This window comes from Bison bison, unplaced genomic scaffold (assembly GCF_000754665.1).
Source record: "Bison bison bison isolate TAMUID 2011002044 unplaced genomic scaffold, Bison_UMD1.0 scf7180017864329, whole genome shotgun sequence".
In the NCBI taxonomy this organism is placed as follows: domain Eukaryota; kingdom Metazoa; phylum Chordata; class Mammalia; order Artiodactyla; family Bovidae; genus Bison; species Bison bison.
The window spans coordinates 4203083-4230607 of NW_011494901.1; the positions used below are offsets into that span (position 1 = coordinate 4203083).

General features: G+C 43.1%; 2 protein-coding genes across 4 annotated transcripts in view; one reads left to right on the top strand and one right to left on the bottom strand.

The window, feature by feature from the left end:
- Positions 1-19550, bottom strand: part of PTCD2 (pentatricopeptide repeat domain 2) — a 32193-nt gene extending 12643 nt beyond the window's left edge. Inside the window, exons 1-7 of one of the 3 annotated variants that reach the window (XM_010853561.1) lie at positions 19408-19550; positions 17902-17994; positions 14411-14540; positions 9940-10057; positions 5411-5489; positions 4910-5001; positions 2614-2727 (exon numbers count right to left, since the gene is read on the bottom strand). In XM_010853561.1, the coding sequence (XP_010851863.1) occupies positions 2614-2727; positions 4910-5001; positions 5411-5489; positions 9940-10057; positions 14411-14540; positions 17902-17994; positions 19408-19522 (741 nt within the window). In that variant the 5' untranslated portion in view covers positions 19523-19550. Of the gene's footprint in view, positions 1-2613; positions 2728-4909; positions 5002-5410; positions 5490-9939; positions 10058-10328; positions 11032-14410; positions 14541-17901; positions 17995-19407 lie in introns of those variants that run through there. The other 2 variants (XM_010853563.1, XM_010853562.1) reach the window with 2 other exon arrangements.
- Positions 19551-19633: 83 nt separating this feature from the next.
- The window catches only part of MRPS27 (mitochondrial ribosomal protein S27), a 103904-nt gene continuing 96012 nt past the window's right edge, over positions 19634-27525 (top strand). The window contains exon 1 of the mRNA XM_010853564.1: positions 19634-19712. Coding sequence (XP_010851866.1) covers positions 19640-19712 — 73 coding nt within the window. The 5' untranslated portion in view covers positions 19634-19639. The remainder of the gene's footprint in view (positions 19713-27525) is intronic.

Genomic DNA, 27525 nt, shown 5'->3' on the forward strand with positions numbered 1-27525 from the left:
ACAAAAGTAAACAAGTGGGACCTGATTAAACATGAAAGCTTTTGCACAGCAAAGGAAACTATAAGCAAGGTGAAAAGACAGCCCTCTGAATGGGAGAAAATAATAGCAAATGAAACAACTGACAAAGGATTAATTTCCAAAATATACAAGCAGCTCATACAACTCAATACCAGAAAAACAAACAACCCAATCAAAAAGTGGGAAAAAGATTTAAACAGATGTTTCTCCAAAGAAGACATACAGATGGCTAACAAACACATGAAAAGATGCTCAACATCGCTCATTATTAGAGAAATGCAAATCAAAATTACAATGAGATATCACCTCACATGGGTCACAATGGCCCTCATCAAAAAGTCTACAAATAAGAAATGCTGGAGAGGGTGTGGAGAAAAGGGAACACTCTTGCACTGTTGGTGGGAATCTAAATTGATATAGCCACTATGGAAGATGGTATGCTACTGCTACTGCTAAGTCGCTTCAGTCGTGTCTGACTCTGTGCAACCCCATAGACGGCAGCCCACCAGGCTCCCCCGTCCCTGGGCTTCTCCAGGCAAGAACACTGGAGTGGGTTGCCATTTCCTTCTCCAATGTATGAAAGTGAAAAGTCAAAGTGAAGTCGCTCAGTCATGTCCGACTCTTAGCAACCCCATGGACTGCAGCCCACCAGGCTCCTCAGTCTGTGGGATTTTCCAGACAAGAGTACTGGAGTGGGTTGCCATTGCCTTCTCCATGGAAGATGGTATGGAGATTCCTTAAAAAACTAGCAATAAAACCACCATATGACCCAGCAATCCCACTCCTGGGGATATACCCTGAGGAAACCAAAACTGAAAGAGACACATGTATCCCATTGTTCACTGCAGCACTATTTGCAATAGCTAGAACATGGAAGCAACCTAGATGTCCATCAACAGATGAACGGATAAAGAAGTTGTATAGATACACAATGGAATATTACTCAGCCATAAAAAGGAACCCATTTGAGTCAGTTCTAATGAGGTGAATGAACCTAGAACCTATTATACAGAGTAAGTCAGAAAGATAAATATCATAGTCTAACACATATATATGGAATCTAGAAAAATGGTACTGAAGAATTTACTTACAGGGCAACAATGGAGAAACAGACATAGAGATAGACTTATGGACATGGGGAGAGGGGAGGAGAGAGTGAGATGCAGGGAAAGAGTAACATGGAAACTTACATTACCATATATAAAATAGGTAACCAACGGGAATTTGCTGTATGGCTCAGGAAACTCAAACGGAGGCTCTGTATTAACCTAGAGGGGTGGGATGGGGTGGGAGATGGGAGGAAGCTTCAAAAGGGAGGGGATTTATGTATATCTACGGCTGATTCATGTTGAGGTTTCACAGAAAACAGCAAAATTCTATAAAGCAATTATCCTTCAATAAAAAATAGATTAATTTTAAAAAATAAAGTAAAAAAAAAAAGAAAAAGAATTTACACAGATCACCCATATTAGCAGGAAACGGCATGTCACTTCCAGCAGCAGTAGGGAAGAGACTTTCCATTCAGAGTCACCTCCATGCCTATTCCCATTGGCCAGGCAGAAACAAAGCCAGTATAGAAACAAAGCCAGTATAGAAAACTCCACACATAAAGAAAACGCCTGCTACCCAAGACCATGGCAGCATGGCTCAGGTTTCTTCTGACATGAGTCTTCTACAGATGTCTGATCTAAGAGAAACGTTTGTTCTTCAATGATGAATAACCAAAAAGGAACCAGCATGTGATCTATCTATAGACAATATGAGGGGGGAAAAGAAAGAAAGGATTACAGCAACAAAAAGAAAAAGAAAAGAACAGATGAAGAAATCCCAATGAAAACATGTTTCCATGGATACAAAGGTCAAAAATGAGAAAAATGAACAAGATCAGGTCACTCAGAAGTGGAAAAAAAAAATCAGGCAGGCCTCAGATTTCTCCATGGCAACATTCCACTCTAGAAGAGAGAACAATGCCAAAGAAAACCTCCAGGAAAGGAAATATCACTTCACAATTTTATATCTGACAAAACTGTAGTTTAGGTACAACAAAAAAACCAAAAAAAAAAAAAAGACAAATAACTTTAAATACCAGGAACTCAAGGCATAGTGTTCCCCTGAAGAATTTATTAGAAGACACACTATGGACAGCCTTGGATTTAAAACTGTTCTCTGAGCACATTACGTAGCAAATGAATCATCTGAATTTTAAACTTTAATTACTTGAGAAAGTTCTCCGAGTGCAGCCTCCCTCACTGATCTTCCACAGGATCCCCCTAGTCCCATGTGAACAGCAGCGCATGTTAGGCCCTCAGCTGTAAATGAAAATGCTCTCTGGAGGCAGAGGTATGGATGCAGGTTGCCATGGCACCACAGGCACTGGTCTCCTTATGAGGTATGGATGCAGGTTGCCATGGCACCACAGGCACTGGTCTCCTTATGAGGTATGGATGCAGGTTGCCATGGCACCACAGGCACTGGTCTCCTTATGGGGACTTTTTTCTATGAGAGTCAGAGGGATAAAGAAATAAAAGCAGGAACACCCGAGAGTAGCCAAGCTTGCCCACCCCCAGTTCATTTGTGTGTACCCCACAGCCTCACCTGGTTCAGAGCTAATGCCACTGCAAAACAGGATGCTCTCCTGGGGAGGATTTCTCCTTTGATTAGGGCTTCTTCTCTTAATGTGGTACAGATTTGAAAAGATTCAGGGCTATTCTGGGAAGACAGGATTGTTCGATAAATAAACGTTGCAAACCTTTAAGTTTAGTAAGTTGATTAGTGGTGCTCAGTGTTCCCGATTTCCTTTTGGAAGAACTTCCTGGAGCCTCTGAACCCACTTAAAAGACTGAGCTCCATATCAAGCTCTCCATTTACTATTTGTAAACAGGCTCAGTTAGCTACACATTAGCAGTTCAAATCTAAATGAACTCCATTTTTAGCTCTTTGCCAGTTTCTCTGATTGGGGGCTGCTCTCCCAGCAAACATTCAGATTACTTTTCATCCACGCAGGCTGGTTTTCAGACACAGGTACCAGAGCAGACAAGCGTGAAGAGTCAGCCTGCTTCAGCCACGTTAGAGGACAGAGTAAAGCTCAGCATCACACAGAACTTTTCCCGAGGAGGTTTCCAATACAAAAATATCCATCTTAAGTCAAATGTTTGGAAACATGAAAACTTTTTTGAATGTAAATCATGAAAGAATCCCAAGAAAACAGAACCCAAACAACCTAACAACATAAGCGATACACAAACTAGCGGGCAGCAGTGGCGAGACAATCCTCTTCCTTCGTGTTGTGGGTGGGTGAGGCTTACGACAGCAGCGTCAGCTCTGTGCCGACGTGTGTGTGCCATGACGTGATTCACAACTCAAACCCTAAAGGAACACCTGAATTTAAAGAGAGAGGAGAGCTCCCAGGATTGACTTGCAGTCTGCAATGGCTGACCAGTGTTTCAACTCGTCTCCCCACTGAATGAAATGAGGTTATTCTTGGAAAAGTCCTCTGGCCCTTCATAAGCAGTAGAGTTCAGTTCTCTCCACTTCAGTACATACTCAGGGAGGCATCTCAGAGAAGGGCAGGAAGCTGGGTGTCACAGTGCTGAGGAAGTGATGCTCAAGTGTGTGTTGCACTGGCCTCTGATTCACAGATCATAAAGTTATGGAGTTGGAAAGGATGGTCTAACAATCTGGCAGTCAGCAAACTATGACCCTGGGGCCAAAGCCAGCTATGGCTAAGACTGGCTCTTATGTTTTTTTAAAAGGTTTGTAAAACTAAAGATGATGATGTGACAGAGACCATAAGTGGCAGAGCCCCAAAGTCTAAAATATTAACTATCTGGCCTTTTAAAGAAAAAGCTTGCTGACTCCTGAATCCAAACACTTCATTTCACAAATGAGGTAAGTAATTTCAAAACCAGTTCTTGCTAAAGTTGAGACTAGAGTTCACGATGTTCAGTTTCCAGGTTGGTTTCTTTTCCCTGAAACCAGCTGCCCCTCTTGCTTTGGAAAGTTGATACTGCTTTATTTTTCAGGGAATTTTTCAATACCCATATTCTGCCTTGCTTAGTGTTCCTTCATTTTCAGTATAAGGAGTTTTTGTTTAAAACAGCAAGAATGTGTACAATAATGCACAGAACCTGGGTCACTGTAGTATTTCAGTTACCATTTGTGCATTCAATTAGTAATAAAGAAATAGTCTATGTGCTAGAAACAATCCTGATATAGTGATGAGAATAGGGATCTATGTCATGCTCTCTATTATCAAAGAATTTATTTTAATGTCACATACATTTATTAAAGATCAGCTGTGAACCAGACACTGTTCGGTGCTGGCTATATGGTGCTTCAGGGAGTCTACCCTCTACAGGGGGATGAACTGTGCGTCTACTTGGTGTATCAGGCAGTGTTACGAGTGCCATGTCTGCGACTACAAACAGAGCACAATCAAGGGATACCACAAGAGCTAGACGTCACTTCCAACTTAGTGATCACAGAAGAATTCACAGATGAGGAAGAAGCAGCCCTTGAGTTATCCCTGAAGGATGCCAAGACTTCCAGGGGAGAGGGCCAGACACGACTGGCCTGGTGATGTCCAGTGTGAGCAAGAGGACCGACTCTCCAGCAGAGCTTGAACCCAGCACACTGCTTCTTGCTCTCATTATCTACACAAATGCCAGAGAAGACTGAAAGGTGATAAAATTGCTTTTCCCATGATAGGACTGTCTGGCATGGCTAACTTGGTTTTTCTAAAAATGAACATATTTAAAATGGAAATATCTGCACCAGATGGAAAACAGACTTCAGAGGAACTGAATTTTATTTGTAGAGGGGGAAAAAAAAATTAAATCCTCTGTCAAACACAACCCAAAATGCTCTAAAAGTTTAGGGAAGACAGTCTTACCAGTTTGTAGCAAATTGCAAAAGCAAGGACATAGGTATCTTTGTTGAACTTCAGATCTTGGTTTTTCATCTCAATCAGTACTTCCAATGCACCTGCCAAGAGCCAGGAGTGGACCGCCAGTGTTAAATGCATTAAGTAAGTTCAGAGTCCTCTACTTTGACTCCCAGAGTTCAATCTGTTTAGCCCCATGTATTGAAAAGTATGCTTCAGCACAATAAAAACTTTCAGTCATTTAATAGTTAACTAAATTGTAAAATAAATTATCAAATTATACAGGAAGAACTATTATTTTAAACCTATTTTCACTGCAGCATAAGTAAAAACCGGGGTGTTTAAGTCATGACATGATGCAGCATGGTAGCCACATTTAAAGAATGGGGTCTCCATAATTCAGCCACTTATCAGGAATATAAGGGTCATTTTTACACGGCCTATTGTTTATCCTAATTGCTTTACCTGCAAAGACAGAATTTTTCAGCAAACATAAATTGTGATACTTACTTCTATATTTGCCTTTGATAAATAACATATCCATCAAAATATTGAATGATGTGGAGTCTGAGAAGAAACCTTGTAAATGCTATTGAAGAAAAACAATACAGTTTGGTTAAAAGTTAAAATTATTAAGAGAATACTTACACTGCATCTTCTCTGTCTAGGACTTGCTTTTGTACAAACTTCATTCATTTAGCAAAAAAATTTAAGTACTGCCCACTCTTTGGGCATCATGCCTTTGGCAGTGGGCACAGTGAACAAGAGGCAAGAGACATGGCAAGAGATCTCCAGGTTTCAGAAATGCAGTGAAGAACGTCTTTATGTAGCGTGGCCCTGCCAAGCTTAGAGGAAAAGAACCAGGCTGATCAACCCTGGTGGGGATGGTCCTGGAACCTGGGTGGCAGCATATTAACGTGAAATGGCAGCTGAAAGTGTGCTTGAGGACAGAGGCAGGACAGGCTTGCACAACTATCATCCTCTTTTGGCAAACAGTACAGAGTTGATTATTTACTTTATGAAATACTTCACTGAGACAGTGGTTCTCAGCATTTTTAATGCCATGATAATGTGACACATGCTATTCAAATACACCATTAAATGTCCTGTACCAGTCTGTTATTTTTTGAGAACCAATTAGCCAGACCCTATTCTAGGCACTGAGACTAAAGAAATGATGGACAAGACAAAGACCCTGCCCTAAAAGGGCTTAGTATCTACGGGGGCTTACGTCCTGGGAGAGGAGACAATGAACAAGTGAATAAAACAAGCAAAAAATTAAAAATAAAATTCCAGGTTATCAGTAGAGGCCATGAAGAACAATGGAACAGGATAAGGGACAGAAAAGATGAGAAGTGGTCAGGGAAGGCTCTTTGAGACAAGGAGACCTCAATGAAGTGATGCTATATAGAGCATTCCAGGCTGAGGCCATGGGCCTGACATGTCTGAGAAAGAACAGAAGGTCCAGAGTGCAGTGAGCAAGGCGGAGAGGGGCAGGACCTGAAATACCACGAAGGGCCCCTGAGGGCATGGTCAGGGCTCTGAGTTCTATGATAAGTGGGGTGGGAAGTCACCAGAGCAGCCCTGTCCATACGGAGAAAGCAAGTCTCAAGTGTGAGCCATGTATGTGACTCTAAATTTTCAAGTACTTTCATTTAAAAAAGTAAAAATAAAGATATGAAATCAGATTTAATAATGTTACTTAACCCACTAAAAACAAAACTGCAACATGTAATCAATACAAAACATTATTAGTGAGATACTTTCCATTCTCCTTTTTACGTCATTCTCCATTTTATGTCATAATGGATTTAAAATCCATCATGTACTTTATACTGCAGCACATGTATGTCTGAACTAGCCACAGTCCAAGGGCTGTGTACATGGGTACCTGTGGGTCGTGGATACCTCCCTGGCAGCACTGCAGGGTTCTGGGCGGGGAACATAAGGCAGGTGGAAGCAGGATTAGGCTTTATGGCACGTGACTCAGATTCAGTTAATTCTACTGCTCTAGGAAGCTTAGGAGAAGGCAATGGCACCCCACTCCAGTACTCTTGCCTGGAAAATCCCATGGGCAGAGGAGCCTGGTGGGCTGCAGTCCATGGGGTCTCTAAGAGCCGGACACGACTGAGCGACTTCACTTTCACTTTTCGCTTTTGTGCGCTGGAGAAGGAAATGGCAACCCACTCTGGTGTTCTTGCCTGGAGAATCCCAGGGACGGGGGAGACTGGTGGGCTGCCGTCTATGGGGTCCCACAGAGTCGGACACGACTGAAGCGACTTAGCAGCAGCAGCAGGAAACTTAAACACATTCATGAATGCTTCATACTCAGGTAGGTTATGGAGAAGGCGATGGCACCCAGTACTCTTGCCTAGAAAATCCCATGGACGGAGGAGCCTGGTAGGCTGCAGCCCATGGGGTCGCTAAGAGTCCGACACGACTGAGTGACTTCACTTTCACTTTTCACTCTCATCCATTGGAGAAGGAAATGGCAACCCACTCCCGTGTTCTTGCCCAGAGAATCCCAGGGACAGGGGAGCCTGGTGGGCTGCCGTCTATGGGGTCACACAGAATCAGACATGACTGAAGCGACTTAGCAGCAGCAGCAGGTAGGTTAAAAAGAAAAACACTTTACTTCCATTTTCTTTTGGTTTCATTGTTATACTCATGGCTCTGATTTATTACAGTGAAACTTTGCTTTAATTTTAATAACAACAGTAACATATGCTTATTATAAAATAGTCAAATAATATAAAATATATAAAGTAAAAAGTGAGGATTTCATCTAATTCTTCCCCCGAAAACAGCAGTTTAATGTATATCCATCTAAATTTTTAAAACATATACACTATAATGTAAATATGGTATGTATATTTATCCTTTTAGGAAAAAATAGGTTCAAACTAATCCATACTGTTCTGAAGCCACCTCTTCTCAGCTTAGTAATATATTATGGTCATCTTTTTAATACCTGTGGTCCTTTAAATAGAGACAAGCTAAGAGTTAACATTCCTCCATGGATAGCAACTTTATATGAAAAAAAGTGAGAGGCAAAAGGACAACCTAGTCATAGAGATTCCTAAAATTATTAAAATGTCCCAGGAGGCCAGCCCTAGTCCCCTAATTTAATAAATGTTTCTGACCATGGATGGATTTATAATATCTCTGAGTTCATATAAAAAAGAAATAATAATACTGCCTACAGCCAAGCCAGGCTTCAGCAATATGTGAACCGTGAACTTCCTGATGTTCAAGCTGGTTTTAGAAAAGGTAGAGGAATCAGAGATCAAATTGCCAACATCCGCTGGATCATGGAAAAAGCAAGAGAGTTCCAGAAGAACATCTATTTCTGCTTTATTGACTATGCCAAAGCCTTTGACTGTGTGGATCACAATAAACTGTGGAAAATTCTGAAAGAGATGGGAATACCAGACCACCGGACCTGCCTCTTGAGAAATCTGGATGCAGGTCAGGAAGCAACAGTTAGAACTGGACATGGAACAACAGACTGGTTCCAAATAGGAAAAGGAGTACGTCAAGGCTGTATATTGTCACCCTGCTTATTTAACTTCTATGCAGAGTACATCATGAGCAACGCTGGGCTGGAAGAAACACAAGCTGGAATCAAGATTGCCGGGAGAAATATCAATAACCTCAGATATGCAGATGACACCACCCTTATGGCAGAAAATGAAGAGGAACTAAAAAGCCTCTTGATGAAAGTGGAAATGGAGAGTGAAAAAGTTGGCTTAAAGCTCAACACTCAGAAAACTAAGATCATGGCATCCAGTCCCATCACTTCATGGGAAATAGATGGGGAAACAGTGGAAACAGTGTCAGACTTTATTTTTTGGGGCTCCAAAATCACTGGAGATGGTGACTGCAACCATGAAATTAAAAGACGCTTACTCCTTGGAAGGAAAGTTATGACCAACCTAGATAGCATATTCAAAAGCAGAGACATTACTTTGCCAACAAAGGTCCGTCTAGTCAAGGCTATGGTTTTTCCTGTGGTCATGATGTGAGAGTTGGACTGTGAAGAAAGCTGAGCGCTGAAGAATTGATGCTTTTGAACTGTGGTGTTGGAGAAGACTCTTGAGAGTCCCTTGGACTGCAAGGAGATCCAACCAGTCCCTTCTGAAGGAGATCAGCCCTGGGATTTCTTTGGAAAGAATGATGCTAAAGCTGAAACTCCAGTACTTTGGCCACCTCATGCAAAGAGTTGACTCATTGGAAAAGACTCTGATGCTGGGAGGGATTGGGGGCAGGAGGAGAAGGGGACGACAGAGGATGAGATGGCTGAATAGCATCACTGACTCGATGGACGTTAGTCTGAGTGAACTCCGGGAGTTGGTGATGGATAGGGAGGCCTGGCGTGCCGCGATTCATGGGGTCACAAAGAGTCGGACACGACTGAGCGACCGAACTGAACTGAACTGACCTGGTCAGGGTAATTGTGGAAGACAAATGAAATGAAATATGTAGACTGCTTAAGCACAATAATGAGGACAGGGTAGATATTCAGTGCATAATTACAAAACTAATTACTGTTACTTTTGCTTTTAGGAAAAGTAAATCAGATTATGTGAAAGCAGAAATTCTGAAAACAGAAAACCACTTGTCAACATAGCCTTCAGCCAGAAGTGAAAATACAAAAACATGAGAGAAGCACAGGGGAAGAACGGAAAAGGCAGCCGCCTCAAACTGTCCCAACTGAACGCTCCTCAAAGGAGGGGATGTTGGTCCCCAGTGGACATACATCCAAGGAGGGAGATACCTTGTAATCTGTACCTGCACCTCTTCCACACCTGTTCTCACCTCTGGACAAAGAAACCTATGCCTCTCCATAGGCAGTGACTCCAAGGACACCTTAAAAACGCAGGGAAGAGCTCGTTCCCTCAACCTAGTAGCCTTTCTCTGGAAATCTAACCCAGGAATAATGTGTACAGAAGAGCTGCCCTTCCTAACATCACTGAAAACACCCCCTCCTCAGCACAAGGAAATCACGGTGGCAGGGACAGCCACTGGGAGACAGTAACCTGGTCTTTGATGAGCTCCACTGCAGAGTCCTCAAGATCCAGCTCATAGCACAACCTCACGAAAAGCGGTCCAAACTTGTACTCTCCCAAAGTGATGTTCCTGTTCTCTGCATGGTACCTGGCAATCAAAATAATTCAGTGAGCCAAACGGTGGGACTGGGGAAAAGGCCAGACAAACTACGGCACGCACTCTGCTAGGTGCTGGGGACGCAGCAAAGAATGCAGTGCTCTCACAGTCTGGAGGGGAAAGCACAGAATTAAAGATGACCAGAAAATCCTGGAAAGCATATTAGGCATTTAAATAATCAGACAAGGTTCGTTAGAGTCCCACCACATACTCGAAGTTAAAAGAAGTAAAATACAGATTGTAATCATCCTCCCAAATTTACCAGCAACCTGCTAGGACTGAGTGCGAGCGTATGTCAGGGACTAGCAGGGGTCTTGCATCTGTAAACCCATCAGGATGGCACCGTCTCTTTCTGTGCTCCTGGAGAGGAACAAGGAAAGGAGTGGGGTGATGCTCCATCCCCCTCACATCTGGCTTCACCCCATATAGGACGGCAGCAACCAACAGATGCAATTTTAAATCTAGACCTATCTCTCCTTTTTTCTTGACTCAGGGAAAGTTATATGTGAACTATAATCACCTAGCCAAACAAATTAAATGCAGCTTTGAAATTTTAGTTTTAGAAGATGGCTAATTTCAAAGACAGTGATGTTTTATATGTATGTGGCCTGGGATTTCTACAAGTAGCCAGTCTGCCAGTTAGAACTGCAGAACTGAAAGTTGCTCACATAGCTTTCCTTTCAAGAACCAACTCTTTCTGCTTTAGACACCGGGAAGACAATCTGGTGACGAAACAAGTAACTCATGATTACACGTAAATCAGATTTTAGGAAGATTCATTCATTATGTGACTGAATCCCAGATACCATGGGGAAAAGCTCTGATTTTTAACAGAATATTTTTTAACCTTCTGCTGAAATCACTGAGGAAAGTCATAATAGCATTATGGATAGTCCATTCTAAACATATATGCTACCAAAGAGAATGATGACTGTACCTTTAAAGATACATTTCATAATCCAATTATACAAGTTATAAAAATACTCATTGTTTCATGTACAGTTGTTATGAATTAACTTATCATATCAAAACATCAGGGGCTTCCCCAATGGCTTAGCAGGTAAAGAATCCACCTGCAATGCAGGAGACACAGGAAATGTGGGTTCAATCCCTGGGTCAGGAAGATCCCCTTGAGGAGGAAATGGCAACCCACTCCAGTATTCTCACCTGGAAAATCCCATGGACAGAGGAGCCTGATAAGCTACAATCTACAGGGCCAAAAAGAGCCTGACACAACTGAGCGACTAAGCACCAATGCACACTAAAACATCAAGCTGTATACCTTAAAAATGTGTAATTCATATATGTCATCTGAACCTCAATAAAGCTAGAGGAAGGAAGAAATAAATATTAAAAGGCAGTATGCTGCTACTGCTGCTAAGTTGCTTCAGTCGTGTCCGACTCTGTACGACCCCATAGATGGCAGCCCACCAGGCTCCCCCGTCCCTGGGATTCCCCAGGCAAGAACACTGGAGTGGGTTGCCATTTCCTTCTCCAATGCATGAAAGTGAAAAGTGAAAGTGAAGTAGCTCAGTCTTGTCCGACTCTTAGTGACCCCATGGACTGCAGCCTACCAGGCTCCTCTGCCTGTGAGATTTTCTAGGCAAGAGTACTGGAGTGGGTTGCCATTGCCTTCTCCCAAAAGGCAGTATAGTTAGTGATTAAGGACTTTTAGACTCTTGATTCCAAAATAACATTTCACATCCCAGCTGTTCTACCTACTGTGTCACTATGAGCAAATTAACCACATTGTACCTCAGTTTCCTCATCTGTAAAATGGAGATAAGAAAAGGACTCAAAGAGTTTTTGTGAGGTTCAAATGAGATGATATGCCTGGCACACAGTAAGTCTTCCACATACGTTACCTCTTATAAAATGTAAGGCATGCTGAAGAAAATATCTTTAAATAATCAATGTATTTCAGTAAATAGTCTCAAGAGAGATGTGTATCAGATTAGCAACAAAACTAAAATGAAAAGTTTCCCAACTTAAATGGTATTCACACTAATGAAAGTGCTAGAAAGTCACAGAGGTAATATGTCACCTCCTCTTGACAAGAGAGGTTCAAGTTCAAGGATCTAAGATCCCCTATAAACCAAACAGCACATGGTCAAAACCAGGAGGAGATTCAGTGGCTCCTTGTTTTTGGCTCAATAAGGAGCTCATGTTCCAGCTCATTGCTCTTCTTCCCCAACGAGGGGCAGCCTGTCTCAGAAAGAAAGAAAAGAGGTTGGTGAGGTCGTGGACCCCCACACCCCCCAACTCATCCAGCTGTCCACAGACAGAGGGAAAGGACAGCAACTGGGCAGAGAGTTACCAGCGTCAATAAAGGGATTATGAGTCACACACTACGCCAAAAACAAGAGTGGAAAGAGTGTTGAGAATGTTACCCTATTTTGTTGCTCTTGTAAACATCTGATAGCTTTGGCTAGTAAAAAGAAAACTGAGAGTAAAAGGAGCCAGAGGGTCTCAAATGATTCAGCTTTACGAAACTGAAATAGCAGATGCAGGTTTGCAGATACACTGTGACTATGAATTAGCATAATCCCTTTTGGAAAATAATCTGGCAGTTTGTATTGACAAGCTTTAAAAGGTTCATGTCTTCTGGTCCCCAAAACAAAGCTTTGCACATAGAGTTTGCTCATCATAGCACTATTTATCCTGGTGAAAAATCAGAAATGATTTAGACATTCAACAGTAGGGGCACAGTTAATTAAAATACCTAACCTATAATGGACTAGTGTATAGTCATGAAAATATGATTCCTAGAGTGTTAACAAGCAAAAACATTTATGCTACAATGCCAACTAGAAAACAAAATATCACGTTATATACACAGTAATAGCCACAACTATGTAAAATAAACCCTACCAAAACTGCAAAATCTTTGCATGAAAAAAAAAATTGGTGGGAAGACATATCAAAATATTAACAGTGGTTTCTTGGATGTGTTAGGCCCCAAGGATGGCTGCCATCAACTCCCCATGCATACTGCTCCATCCATCCGCAGGTAGAATTGTTTCCCTTTCCGCATGAATCAGGGGTGGCTAACTTGCCCTGAGCAGGAGAACGGGGTGGAACGAAAGTACGTGCCAGTGCTGGGCCGCTCTGCGGGCCTGCAGCTGCGTGCCAGTGCCTCTCCGCTGGACTCGGGTACTACCAGGGCGGGGCGGGGGCAGGCGTAGGGACACTGATGCGTCAGAAGGGCCAAGGAAGCCTTCTTGGACCTCCCAGCTCGGCCCACTACAGCTGACTGCAGTGCACAGGGGACTTCAGCCGACACTGTGAGAACCGCCCAGCTGAGGCCAGCGCAGTTTCTCATTCACTCGATTGTGAGAAATAATAAGTGGTCATTTTAAGTTATTAAGTTCTGTTGGGGTTGGTTATGCAGCAGGAAACAATCAAAACCGCAGAATGTGTAGTATATTTCTTGTGTTTTCCAAATTTTCAATGAAATTTGTGTAATTCATGTCTCTTATAGACAAGTTTGAGAAATCAGAAAAGTACACATTTAAACAAACAAAAAATATATATAGTGTATAATTTCCAAAGAACTGTGGTTAACTTAGGGTGTATATTCTTCCATATTCTCTATATGAGTAACTCGTATTTTTCTCTGTACAGTACAAGTGCAGGTCCATGTATAGAAATGTATCTTTAAAGAATGGTGAAAAGAAGCAATGAATCATTTTTAGAAATAGAGCCTGTTGGTTTGGTGACATCCTGGTCCCAGGAGACACCTTTGCTGGGTTTCCTAAGAGCAGATTGTGATTACACATGAGTTCCTTCTGACATGGGAAAGTTGATGACAGCTCAGAGACAGTAAAGAAACACAAGCCCAGAGTAGCGAGGCTAGTCAGGAGTCCACTGAAGTGTCCAAGTGAGAGGAGTGAGGCCTGAACTAAGACACAGGTAATAGGGACAGAGAGAGGAAGGCTGGGATGCGAGACACCAGGCAGTGGACCCAGGAGAGCAGATGAGATCAGGGGAAAGAAAGACTGGTCAGTATGAGAACAAACAGAGCAAGAAGAGGTCTGTGTACACGGAACGTGAAGACTAGAGAGCATGTGAGTGGACTCAGTGAGTAGTGAGGCTGGTGATCTCCTGGGGCGTGAATTATCTGCTTTCCCATCTTCAGCACCCGGCATGTAGTAGGAACCTAAAAAGTTTTTGTTAAATGAATGAGTTTAAACATGTGGTGCTCAGGGCAGGCACCTGGACAAGAGACCTGGAAGTCGCCAGCGTAGAGGTGATAGCTGAAATCTTCCAGGTGTATACGATTGCTCAGGAAAGGGAGACAGTGGGAAGAGAAAAGGCTGGCAGTATTCTAAGGAAGTGCCTCACCTGTAAATGACATGTTTAGCCAGCTCCACGTCGTCCCGGGATGTACACAAGTGAAGCAGGGTTCTCAACTCCTCTTTCAGGATGAGCTTATTCTGGGTCAGTTTCTCTTCCAGGTTTCTCAAATAGGTTTCTGGAAGAGAGCACAGTGTGGAGGTGGCTATCACTCGGGCTGACTTGGACTGTTCAGGAGTCTGACCTCAGGGAGAAGGGGAGGCTGGAACCCAGCACCTTACAGAGGCCACTAAGCGGGGCTCACGGCCACGCAGCTCCATCACTGGCTGGTCTTGAGCATCAGAGATGGTGTGTGAAGCAGCGCATCTGTGTCATAGGGTGCAGGCCCAGGCCTCACTCAGACTCCCTGCACAGTCTTTGGGAGCAGGAGTGCAGGAATGTGCCTTTTTCACTACCTGGGTGACGCTTATGCAGTTTCAGAACTAATGTCCAAAGAGGCTTAGTCCAGAAAGCTGTATCCAAAAGTGACCCATGAGGGAAAAAAAAAGGAACCAAGATATCCAAACCATCAGTTGGTAGGGTACCTAGCGGGAAAACTGAAAGGAAAATGTGAAGAGGAGTCACAGTGGAGGACTCACGATTCAGGAATGCCTCGCATCTCTTCCTCTTGATTCAACTTCACCACTGTTTCATTCCTCCTGGTCCCTCTCTCATCAGTTCTTAGAAAGTGTGCCACAGCACTGTATAACGCAGAGGGCAAGCCTGTCCTCTAACAGCAGCAAACCGTCTTCTAGTGACCGAATCATTTCAAGGTGGTCCCTTGTCCTGTATCTGAACCTACTGTGGAGACAAACACCAACAGGAAGCACTGTCTCTTGGCATTAGGAGGCACTGTATTCTTGGCAGAAAGTGGGGTGAGAGGCAGGCACCAAGCAAGCATCTGCTTTCCAGAAGGCAGGGCTGTTCTCACTATCAGAAGCTGCCAAGAAAAGTCTACAGGATTTGCTCCAAGGTGCAGAGCTCTGAAGGAATGCCGCCTGAAGGAATGGCGGGATATACATTAAAACACAAAATTGGGAAGCTGAAGTAGATACTGTTCTCGATTTACTAGAAAAAAAAGGCCTCCTACGTTTGGGTTAATGCAGTAGACTCTCCAGTCTTTATTTGCAGGATCTTGTAATGGCTAAAGGTTTTAGAACTGGGAAGACATGGGCTGAAATCTCCCAGGTAGCGCCAGTGGTAAATAACCCACCTGCCAATGCAGAAGACATAAGAGACATGGGTTTGATCTCTGGGTTGGGAAGATCCCCTGGAAGAGAGCATGGCAAGCCACTCCAGTATTCTTGCCTGGAGGATCCCATGGACAGAGGAGCCTGGTGGGGTGCATGGGGTCGCAAACAGTCGGACACAACTGAGGTGACTTAGCATGTACGCATGTGTGGGCTGAAATCTAGGCTTTGCCATTTGCATGCTATAGGGAGGTTTGGGGAGGCTTGTGAGTGAGACTTGATTCATGTGTAAAGTGAAGATCATGATACTGACCTCATGGGGTCACCCTGAGATAATGCGAGTAAAGTAAAGCCCTTAGCACACAGCCCAGCATGTAGTAACTGCCCAGAAATCACAGAGGTTATTATTCTTATTTCATTCTTCCGTCACGAGGATTTATTCTATTAAATATTTCTAAACAATTTCCAACCTAAAAAGATTTTAATAGGATGACTTTACATCTTGTACTTCTCAATATGTCCAAAATTTCAGCATGTAATTTGTATTTTAAAACAAACAATAAGATTTAGGTGCTTATTGTATATTCATATTCAGAGGTATCCTTCTTTGTGTGAGAGACACAGGGAAGGATAAGGTATGGTTCCTGCCGTGAAAGAGCTTAGAATCTATCTGAAAAGACAAGATACATTTACATAAAGGTATCTGAAAACACTGACAGAGTAGGTGACACGTGACAGTATAAACATAATAGGAAAGAAGAGAGAAATCAAGCAGCAGAAAGAGACCAGGTGTGGTGGACGCAGAGAAGCGGCAGAGGAGGGACGGGGCTGGGTCGGGTTGGCAGAGCTGATGGAGTTTGGCATCGCTGGTGTGGGAATCAGCATGAGACACAGCACGGAACTGCGGGGGAAAGGTGGTGAGGGGAGAACGTGACTAGATTAACAGGAAATTACACTGAATTCTACAAAGGGTGAGATCGACTATGGAAGAGCTAGGAACCTGGGGGGAAGGGGGATGTTTGTATGGGGATGTTTGTATATGATGTGGTCTATAAGACAGAAAGTACCACTGTGGGTCCTCATAATGAGGAAATGTGGACAGGATTTTATATGTAAATACTTGAGAGTGGAGTAGCGTGGCACTCATGATGCTAATTGCCTTTCAGAACATACGTATGACCAGCACAGCCTTAGAAAGACTATGACAACTGAGTAACAACTAGACTGTGACATGAAGCCCTAACTGCAAACTTTACAGAGCTCCAGGCGACTTGGGGTAAGCAGAAAAGGCTAAAGTCAAATCTAGGTTGAGTCTACCTAAAGTAGAGACTCAATTCTCTGTCACTCTTTATCTTCTTGTTCTGTAGGTGATTTTGTATAACAGTATGGTTAGCAGAGTTGTAAAGGAAGACTGGTTTCTGGAGGGCTGGACTGTAGAGATGGGAAGCAAGTGTTCATTAGGTGCTCACAACATCCAACGTGAGTTGGATGAGTGAGAAGGAGGAAAGCTGAAGAAGTCAATAGAACATACAAAAGAGTTATTTAAAAAGAGAGGGGTCTTACTCTGTTTATAAAAGAATTCGAATTACTGGGGAAAACTCAATGTGCAGGACAAGAGGAAATGAATGCAACAAGATTTCTCAGATGCTGAAAGGGAACAGGACCGGGGTGATGGTAGTGTTTTTAGCTCTTTACATAGAAAGTTTCAAACATACCTAAAAGTAGAGAGAAATCACCTCCCATGTGTCCATCACCCAGCCACAGCAATTATCAGTATTTTGCTAATTTTTTTAAAGAAACCTGTTTTAGACTACTGATTCTTTCAGCACAGACTGGAAAACATGAAAATACATCATACATTTTTGTTTCATTTGATTTATCTATAGATATGTATGTGTGTACTAGAGATGCAAGGCAAATTGTATTTTTTACTGAGGGTGGCATCAAAAGTCTGAAGGCCAGTCATGTGGAGCAGTTCTCTGACTTTACTGTGCAGACGAATCGTTTGGGGCCCAGGTTTGGCATTCCTATCCCTCCCTTACTTGCTGCTCATCCTTGAGCCTAACTGAGAGGCACTGATCTAGAGGACTGGATGCAGAGCTAGTTTCAGTATTTCTCTGGGGTCCTGGGAGAAGGGTTAAGAGGAGAATGGTGAAATAAAAGGTGCACACAGGGGCAGACTAGGAACTGAGAATAAATCATCTCAATTTCTTTTGAGATCCAAAGCCATTGAAAGAGAGACTGAATAGGGATAAAGACAGAGGAAAGCTGAATGACAGATCAATGAAAGAATTAAATAGATTTGATTACCTTTGGTGCCAGGAAGATTACATGCAACAGCCACCTTCTTACGTTGAAACTCCTTTAATTTCACAATACTGTCTGTAAGTAGGTATCTTTTAGCTAAAAATCAGAGAAAGTAAAATCATTTTGACTATTTTATACTTAGCAAATAACATGTGTAGAGTTTGACCGTCTCTTTCTAATAACTGATCTGATCTTCACTAGACTGGTACAATTATAACAGTCACCCTCATAGGGAAAAAAATTTCCAAACTACCAGAGAATGCAAATCCTCCACAAGTCTTATCTGTGTGTGTGAAAGGAGCTAATGATTGTGTATGGGGACAAGAATCTGGACTCCAAAAGACAGATAACAAAACAGGTATATCTAGATTTGGTTTAAACAGGTAGAAGCATATAGGATAGAAGTAGCAGCTATAGTGTGACCACTGGAATTCCCGGTATTGTCATTTTCGAAATGAGGAGCTGTGATGTCTCAGATTTGAACTTTCAGTATCCACTAGATACATCAGGATTCACTCACCACAACTTAGCAGAAATGAAGAGTTTGGGAAACATTATTTCTTTAAAATGCTGGGTTATGCATGAACTGGAGCATGGCCAAAGAATCGTCCACTATACGAACTCTGTGTACAACAATAACAGTGTAACAACAAAAATTGCTGCTGATTTCTATAAAGGTGAGCAGTGGTTACAGCAATTACTTAGCATCCTCCTTTGTTAATGAGGGCTTCCCTAGTGGCTCAGAGGGTAAAGCAGCTGCCCGCAATGCGGGAGACCGGGGTTCGATCCTCTGGATCGAAGGTCGGGAAGATCCTCTGGAAAAGGAAATGACAACCCGCTCCAGTACTCTTGCCTGGAAAATCCCATGGACGGAGAAGCCTGGTAGGCTACAGTCCATGGGGTCACAAAGAGTCGGACACGACTGAGCAACTCCACTTTCTTTCTCTCTTTCCTTAATGAAGAGAACAGTAGTTCTATCACTAGGTGGTATGACAAGAGGAAAGAATGTATGTAAAATGTAGTAAAGCCTGACACAAACTGTTAAATCTTTTATTATCATTTGCCAGCATTGTCAAATTTAACCATTCCACAAAGATATTAAGGGATAATTCTGGAAGGAAATAAAGGAAGCTGCTCAGAGTCTTTCAGATTGTTATTTAGAGCTGGACTCTATAGTCTTAGACCTCCTCCCCTCCCAGACTCTACAGAACAGTAGGCCCAAGGCGGAGCGGGGTGTTCCCGGGAAGCAGCACAACTCCATCCAAGGAAATACTACAGCCCCAAGGTCAAGACTCCAGCCCAGCTGTCCTTTGATTCCCCGCCACAGGGGCGTCCACGACAGGCAGAGACCACCACTGCACACAGGAGCAGAGGGGGAAGGCATGCTCGGTTACTGTCGGCCAGGGAGTGACTGGAGCGCTGTTATTTCTCCAAAGAGATGCCCACTGAGGTGTAAAGCTCCATTCTGTCTCACCCAACCCCTACTTCAAGGCCCGAGGCCGCGAATACCTCCGAGAGGGCAGAGGCAGCAGGTAGAACCAGAGCCTCCCACCCAGTGATACACCAAACTTCGCAGCGCATGCAGCAGAAGGACTTGCTTCGGGGGCCGCAAGGTAGCCGCCATGCTGTTCCGGGCCGCACCAACTGTGGGAACCGGGGAGAGGGCGGAGCGTGCACCGTGACTCCGCCCCTTCCTCTGCCCGCCTCCCCCGGACCAGCATTCCTTTTGGCATGCTCCAAGATGGCGGCCCCCATGGTGCGGCGCGCGATCCTCCTGGCGCGGAATGTGTTGCTGCCTCAGCTCTCTCTGGCAGGTTGGTTGTCTGCTTCTTTCTTGGGGCTGCTTCTTTAGGTCGCCTGAGAACTCTGCTCCTTGAGTAAAAGGAGTAATGGACTTCTAAGGAAAGAAGAAACCACTGGAGGTGTTTGGTAGCACAGAAAGGGGAGATAAGGTCTCTGACCCATCTCCCTCCCTAAAATAGTGTTTTCTTATCCAGAGGTGTGAAGAGCAGAGCAAGTTCTGGTATGAGAACTTCTGCGGATGATTTCCGCGTTTATGTGTTCGGGTGGTGGTCTTTTTGCTGCCCCTCAAAAGCCCAAATGTGACCGACCCCTTTGCCTTCCCTGGGGCTGTGAAAATTTTCTCTCTCGCTGTTGTTTCTTTAGAGGGGTGTTATAAACGTTCTGAAGAACGCAATGGCACCCCACTCCAGTATTCTTGCCTGGAAAATTCCATGGACGGGGGCGCCTGGTGGGCTGCAGTCCATGGGGTCGCTAAGAGTCGGACACGACTGAGCGACTTCACTTTCACTTTTCCCTTTCATGCATTGGAGAAGGAAATGGCAACCCACTCCAGTGTTCTTGCCTGGAGAATCCCAGGGATGGGGGATCCTGGTGGGCTGCTGTCTATGGGGTCGCACAGAGTCGGACACGACTGAAGCGACCTAGCAGCAGCAGCAGCAGCAGCAGCAGCAGAATAAACTTTCTCAACACCTGACGCGTGGCCAGACCCTGGTTTTCACTGGGTGGATGAATTTCTCATTATTAATCTCAGTTTACCTGATGACCTCGGGCGCAATTTGTTTGACCTTTGTTCGCCGAAGTTTTCCATTCAAATAGTAAATGCTAATAGTTTTGAAATACTTTGATACCTGCGTGAATGACGCTAAAGGACCTGCTGATGAAGACATTGGGAAAAACTTTTTTAATTTACAGAAGCTAAATCCTGACAGGTGTAACTGGTTATGTGATTCGGCTACAGTAATCACCATTGGTTTTTCCCATGCCTGTTACCAACTCTTTCTAACGTACCTCCTCTAGCCCCTATTCAAAAGAAACACATAGTTTTTCTCCACACATCTTTAAATATCAACGTGAAACCTTATCATTGGCCACCAGAAGTTTTCTGAGGATTAGCTGGTTGACCTAGCTAATGAAAATGTTTCTTGCCACACATTAAAGTAGTCTGCCCAGTACTTGGCACCTCAGTAAGCATTAGGGTTGTAGCTGTTTACTAGTGTGTTTACTTAGGGTTGTTACTAAATGCTTTTCAATTTAAACAAGACCTTGTATTGTTAATCAGGGAAAGTATCATAGTTGCTTGGAATGTTTGGGACCAGTCATTGTAACCAGGGAATGGGCATTAAATAAAGGTGAATTGAGAGAATTTCCAGTTACTGATTTGACCTAAGATTGAAACAGTGAACTTGTGATCGGTTATATCTGTGCTATCCCTCTGTCGTGGCCATGAGCTGTAAGTGGCTATTTCAATTAGTTTAAATTTAAAAATTCTGTTCCTTAGTCACATTGGTGGTGGTGGTTTTGTCGCTAAGTCATGTCTGACTTGCAACCCAACGGACTGTAGCCTGCCAGGGTCCTCTGTCCATGGGATTCTCCAGGCAAGAATACTGGAGTAGGTACAAGGGAAGCCCAACATTAGCTATATTTTAAGTGCTCAGTAGGCACCTGTGGCTAGTGGCCACTGTCGTGGCTAGCTCCTTTATTGCAGAAAGTTACATTGCACGGGCACTGGGTTAGACCACAGATGAAAGGAATCTTGAAATCAGGAACTGGAGGCTATAAGGCAAGTAATATAAGATGTTACTGTTTGGTCAGTAAGTTGTGTCCATCTCTTTTTCGACCCTATGGACTGTAGCCTACCAGGTTCTTCTGTCAATGGGATTTCCCAGGGAAAAAAAAATGGAACGAGTTGCCATTTCCTTCTCCAGGAGATCTTTTCAACCTAGGGATCAAACGCGCATCTCCTGCATTGGCAGGCTGATTCTTTACCACTGAGCCACCAGGGAAGCCCCAAAATAAAATGTAGCCCCCAAATAAAATAGTACATTATTGACCTCTGGGGGTTTGAGAATGCTGATAAGGAGCTTTGCTTTAAGTCGTCAAAACATCTTAAACCATTACAGGATAAAAGAGGAAAAAATTCATACACACTCATGACAAATCGCTATTTGGAATACATTGGAACTTCCATCTGTTCTCCTTACAACAGATAAATAAAGGCAACTAAAATAATCAACAGGATGGAAGCAAGATTTATTGAGGTGAACCAAAAAAAGGGGTTCCAGTATAAGAGGAGGCTAGAGAAGGAAAGTTACCGTGCACTTACTACAGAGTGGACATTAGGCGAAGCACTTACTATTGTATACGTCCTTGTTTAGATTATGATACAGTATTTCCCCGTTTTACATATGAAGAAAACTGCTAAGAGGCCTGGTGTAACTTGTTCAGATTTTCATAATATTTATGGAAGGCTAGGATTCACATTTAGATTTTGTGACCCTAAAGCCTATCTGTGTTCACAATCACCCTACTTCCCTTTGGATGGAAAACATGTTTGGAGACATTTTACCAAAAGCCAAATTAACTATACAAAAAACAAGTTTTTTATAAATAAGTATTTACTAAGCTCCAAAATCCTGGTCTTTGGGGGCAGAATTAAGTAGAGGAAATATTCATTTTTCAGTGGATAGTTATCTTTGAATATTGTTGCTCTAAAAGTTGACTGCCTAAAGGGTAAGCGTGTTCAAGATGGGTTTATCTGCTTGGGTGGCATGGGGTTAAATGGTCTGAGAGAGCTAAACTTGTGAGGCTGATAACATCCTATCCGCTTGCTACTTCAGTGTTGTCTGAGGGTCTGTTCCCACCCAAGGTGTGCTGAATCAGAATCTTCATTTAATCGAGATTCATATGCACATTAAAGTTGGAGAAGCTGATCTAGATTTTCCAGTTTCATTGTCCACTCATCATTCTTCCTGACTTCATGGAAATTCTTTCTGGTTTTAATGTTAATATACAGACCTCTCAACTACCAACTATCTTAGAAAGATGGATATCCTGATTTAAAAGGTTTACAGAAAGTCGAATGTCTGTCTTGCTGCTGCTAAGTCGCGTCAGTCATGTCCGACTCTGTGTGACCCCATAGATGGCAGCCCACCAGGCTCCCCCGTCTCTGGGATTCTCCAGGCAAGAACACTGGAGTGGGTTGCCATTTCCTTCTCCAATGCGTGAAAGTGAAGTCGCTCAGATGTGTCTGATTCTTAGCCACCCCATGGACTGTAGCCCACCAGGCTCCTCCATCCATGGGATTTTCCAGGCAAGAGTACTGGAGTGGGGTGCCATTGCCTTCTCCAATGTCTGTCTTAAGGTGTAGTTATTTACTATTGTTGCTGTAACAAATCACCACAAATTTGGTGGCTTAAAACAACATAGATTTACTTACAACAACATAGACTTACTGTTCTGTATGTCAGAAGTCTGGTACAGAGTCTTACTGTGCTAAAATCAATCAAGGTTTTGAAAGGGATGTATTCCCTTCAGGAGTCTTTAGGGGTGAATCTGTTTTTCTAGCCTTTCCCATATTCTGGAGACCACCTTCATTCCTTGGCTGATGGCCCCTTACTCAAACGTCTTCAAAGTGAGCAGTGGCAAGTCGGGTCCTTCTCATATCACTCTGCCTTTCATGTACCACACTAACAAAGTGTCTCCCTCTTCTACTTTTTAAGGACCTGTGATTACTTTGAATCCACCTGGGGACTTCTTGGCCATCTAGTGGTTAAGACTCTGTGCTTTCAGTGCAGGGGGCACAGGTTCAATCCCTGGTTGGGGAACTAAGATCCCACATGCCCCGAGGTATGGCTAAAAAAACAAAAACATTGAGTCCACCTGTGTAACCCTGGACAGTCTCCTCACTTTAAGATCAGCTGATGTGCTGATCTTAATTCCATGTTGTTGTTGTTTAGTTACGAAGTCATGTCCAACTCTTTTGCGACCCCATGGACTGCAACCCACCAGGCTCCTCTGTCTGTGGAATTTCCCAAGCAAGAATACTGGAAAGAGCTTGCTTTTTCCTTCTCCAGGGCATCTTCCTGATCTGGGGATTTAATTCTCTCATCTGCTGCATTGCAGGCGGATTCTTTACTGCTGAGCCACCTGAGAAGCAATCTTAATTCCATCTGTCACCTTAATCCCCCTTTGCCACATACCCTAACATTCACAGGTTCTGGGGATTAGGACATGGACATTTTTGGGGGAGACATTCTGCCTACAACACTGGATAACTCATTACTGTGTTTGCCATTGGTTTCTATTAGGAAAATTTTCCACTTGCCAAGTTTAAATTCTTTATCCTTATACCCATTTCCTTTCATTCTATCCTCAATGGAGATAGAAAATGGTGTGTGCTTAGTCGCTTAGACAAGAATACTGGAGTGGGTTGCCATACCCTCCTCCAGGGCATCTTCCCAATCCAGGGATCAAACCCAGGTCTCCCACATTGCAGGTGGATTCTTTACCATCTGAGCTACCAGGGATGGTAAGCAAACAGTTAAAGCTCATATATTTGAAAGTTAGTGGGCTTATCTTTTGTAAATTTACTAGTTCTAATTTATTTTGTTTTCAGTCACGTGATCCCCTTGAAAAACCACACAAGACATTCTGGGACTCCTGTCTTTCCCCACCATCATCTCCCTGCTTTATGTCTCCCAGTACCAAAATCATGAACATAATTCTAGATAACTGTTTTTTCCCACTTTAGAATAAGGAGGACTGATGTCTTACACTAGAATAAAACATATGTTAGGAGAAGAAATGGAGAATAAGTAAGAAAATGTAATAACAAGCAGAGAATATATAAGTCATTGGTGTCCTGGAATATATAGCTTAACAGTCCCCTCCTTGGGCTTTCTTTGGCCTCTCTTCTTTTCACAGCTATTGTAAGACCTCCTCAGACAACCATTTTGCCTTTTTGCATTTCTTTTTCTTGGGGATGTTCTTGATCACTGCCTCCTGTACAATGTCATGAACCTCTATCCATAGTTATTCAGGTACTCTGTCTGACAGATCTAATCCCTTGAATCTATTTGTAAAATACGTAAAATCGTAAGGGATTTGATTCAGGTCATACCTGAATGGTCTAGTGGTCTTTCCCTACTTTCTTCAGTTTAAATCTGTTAAACTTCAATTTAATGCCTTACAAATAGCTGTGAAAAGAAGAGAAGCGAAAGGCAAAGGAGAAAGAAAGATATACCCATTTGAATGCAGAATTCCAAAGAATAGCAAGGAGAGATAAGAAAGTCTTCCTCAGTGATCAATGCAAAGAAATAGAGGACAACAATACAATGGGAAAGACTAGAGATCTCTTCAAGAAAATTAGAGATACCTTGGTATCTCTAAGATACCAAGGGTATCTTCATGCAGAGATGGGCACAATAAAGGACAGAAATGGTATGGACCTAACAGAAGCAGAAGATATTAAGAAGAGGTGGCAAGAATACACAGAACTACACAAAAAAGATCTTCACAACACAGATAATCATGATGGTGTGATTACTCACCTAGAGCCAGACATCCAGGAATGTGAAGTCAAGTGGGCCTTAGGAAGCATCACTACGAACAAAGCTAGTGGAGGTGATGGAATTCCAATTGAGCTATTTCAAATCCTAAAAGATGATGCTGTGAAAGTGCTGCACTCAATATGCCAGCAAATCTGGAACACTCAGCAGTGGCCACAGGACTGGAAAAGGTCAGTTTTCATTCCAATCCCAAAAAAAGGCAATGTCAAAGAATATTCAAACGACCACACAATTAACTCATCTCACAAGCTAGCAAAGTAATGCTCAAAATTCTCCAAGCCAGGCTTCAGCAATACGTGAACCGTGAACTTCCAAATGTTCAAACCGGATTTGGAAAAGGCAGAGGAACCAGAGATCAAATTGCCAACATCCGTTGGACCATTGAAAAAAACAAGAGAGTTCCAGAAAAACATCTGCTTTATTGACTATGCCAAAGCCTTTGACTGTGTGGATCACAGGAAACTGTGGAAAATTCTTAAAGAGATGGGAATACAAGACCACCTTACCTGCCTCCTGAGAAATCTGTATGCAGGTCAAGAACCAACAGTTAGAACCGGACATGGAACAACAGACTGGTTCCAAATCAGGAAAAGAGTACGTCAAGGCTGTATATTGTCACCCTTCTTATTTAACTTCTATGCAGAGTACATCATGAGAAACGCTGGGCTGGATGAAGCACGAGCTGGAATCAAGATTGCCTGGAGAAATATCAATAACCTCTGATATGCAGATATCACCACCCTTATGGCAGAAAGCAAAGAAGAACTAAAGAGCCTCTTGATGAAAGTGAAAGAGGAGAGTGAAGTTGGCTTAAAACTGAACATTAAAAAAACTAAGATCATGGCATCCGGTCCCATCACTTCATGGCAAATAGATGGGGAAACAGTGAGAGACTATTTTTTTGGGCTCCAAAATCACTGCAGATTGTGACTGCAGCCGTGAAATTAAAAGACACTTGCTCCTCGGAAGAAAAGTTATGGCTAACATAGCATATTCAAAAGCAGAGACATTGCTTTGCCAACAAAGGTCTGTCTAGTCAAAGCTATGGTTTTTCCAGTAGTCATGTATGGGTGTGAGAGTTGGACTATAAAGAAAGCTTAGCACAGAAGAATTGATGCTTTGGAACTGTGGTGTTGGAGAGGACTCTTGAGAGTCCCTTGGACTGCAAGGAGATCCAACCAGTCCATTCTAAAGGAGATCAGTCCTGAATATTCATTGGAAGGACTGATGTCGAAGCTGAAACTCCCAATACTTTGGCCACCTAATTCGAAGAACTGACTCATTTGAAAAGACCCTGATGCTGGGAAAAATTGAAGGTGGGAGGAGAAGGGAATGACAAAGGATGAGATGGTTGGATGGCATCACTGATTCAATGGACATGAGTTTGAGTCAACTCTGAGAGTTGGTGAAAGACAGGGAAGCTTGGCATGCTGCAGTCTATAGGGTCACAAAGAGTCGGACACGACTTGTGTCGGACACAACTGAGCTGACTGAACTGGGCTTCCTAGGCGGCTGTAGTGGCAAAGAATCCGCCTGCCAATGCAGGAGACATAAGAGACGTGGGTTCGATCCCTGGGTCTGGAAGATCCCTTGGAGGAGGGCATGGCAACCCACTACAGTATTCTTGCCTGGAGAATGCCTTGGACAGAGGAGCTTGGAGGGCTACAGTCCGTAGGGTCACAAAAGAGTCAGACGTGACTGAAGCATCTTAACACGTTCGTCCCCTCCTCAGCTTATGCTCATGGAGAGAAAAGGGCTGTACTTGTTTCCCACAGAAGGGAGTGATCTACCTGGTTTTAGAAATTGAAATTCAATTTGCATAGAAATGCTGTCGTAAATTATGAATGGGTTATCTGAATTGTGTGTTTTGGCTCTGTATCAGATTGTTAGAACATGCAGAGACCTTAAATGTCACCCAGCCAACTCCTTCACTTAAAACTACAGGGTCTGGTCTGCTCACTCCTGACCTGTTGTACAGCTGCACACCTAATGCAATGCATCAGTGCCATTGGATTTTATTCATCCTTCTTGACAGACACAGGAACGTAACTGACAATTTAGAACACCGTTTCTGTGAAAAATGTATTCTAAGTTCCAAGCATCTAGTCATTTATAGTTGCTATTTTTAAAAAATATCTTTTGATTTGGGAGAATGGCATTGAAACATGTATAATATCACATAAGAAACGAATCGCCAGTCCAGGTTTGATGCATGATACAGGATGCTCGGGGCTGGTGCACTGGGGTGACCCAGAGG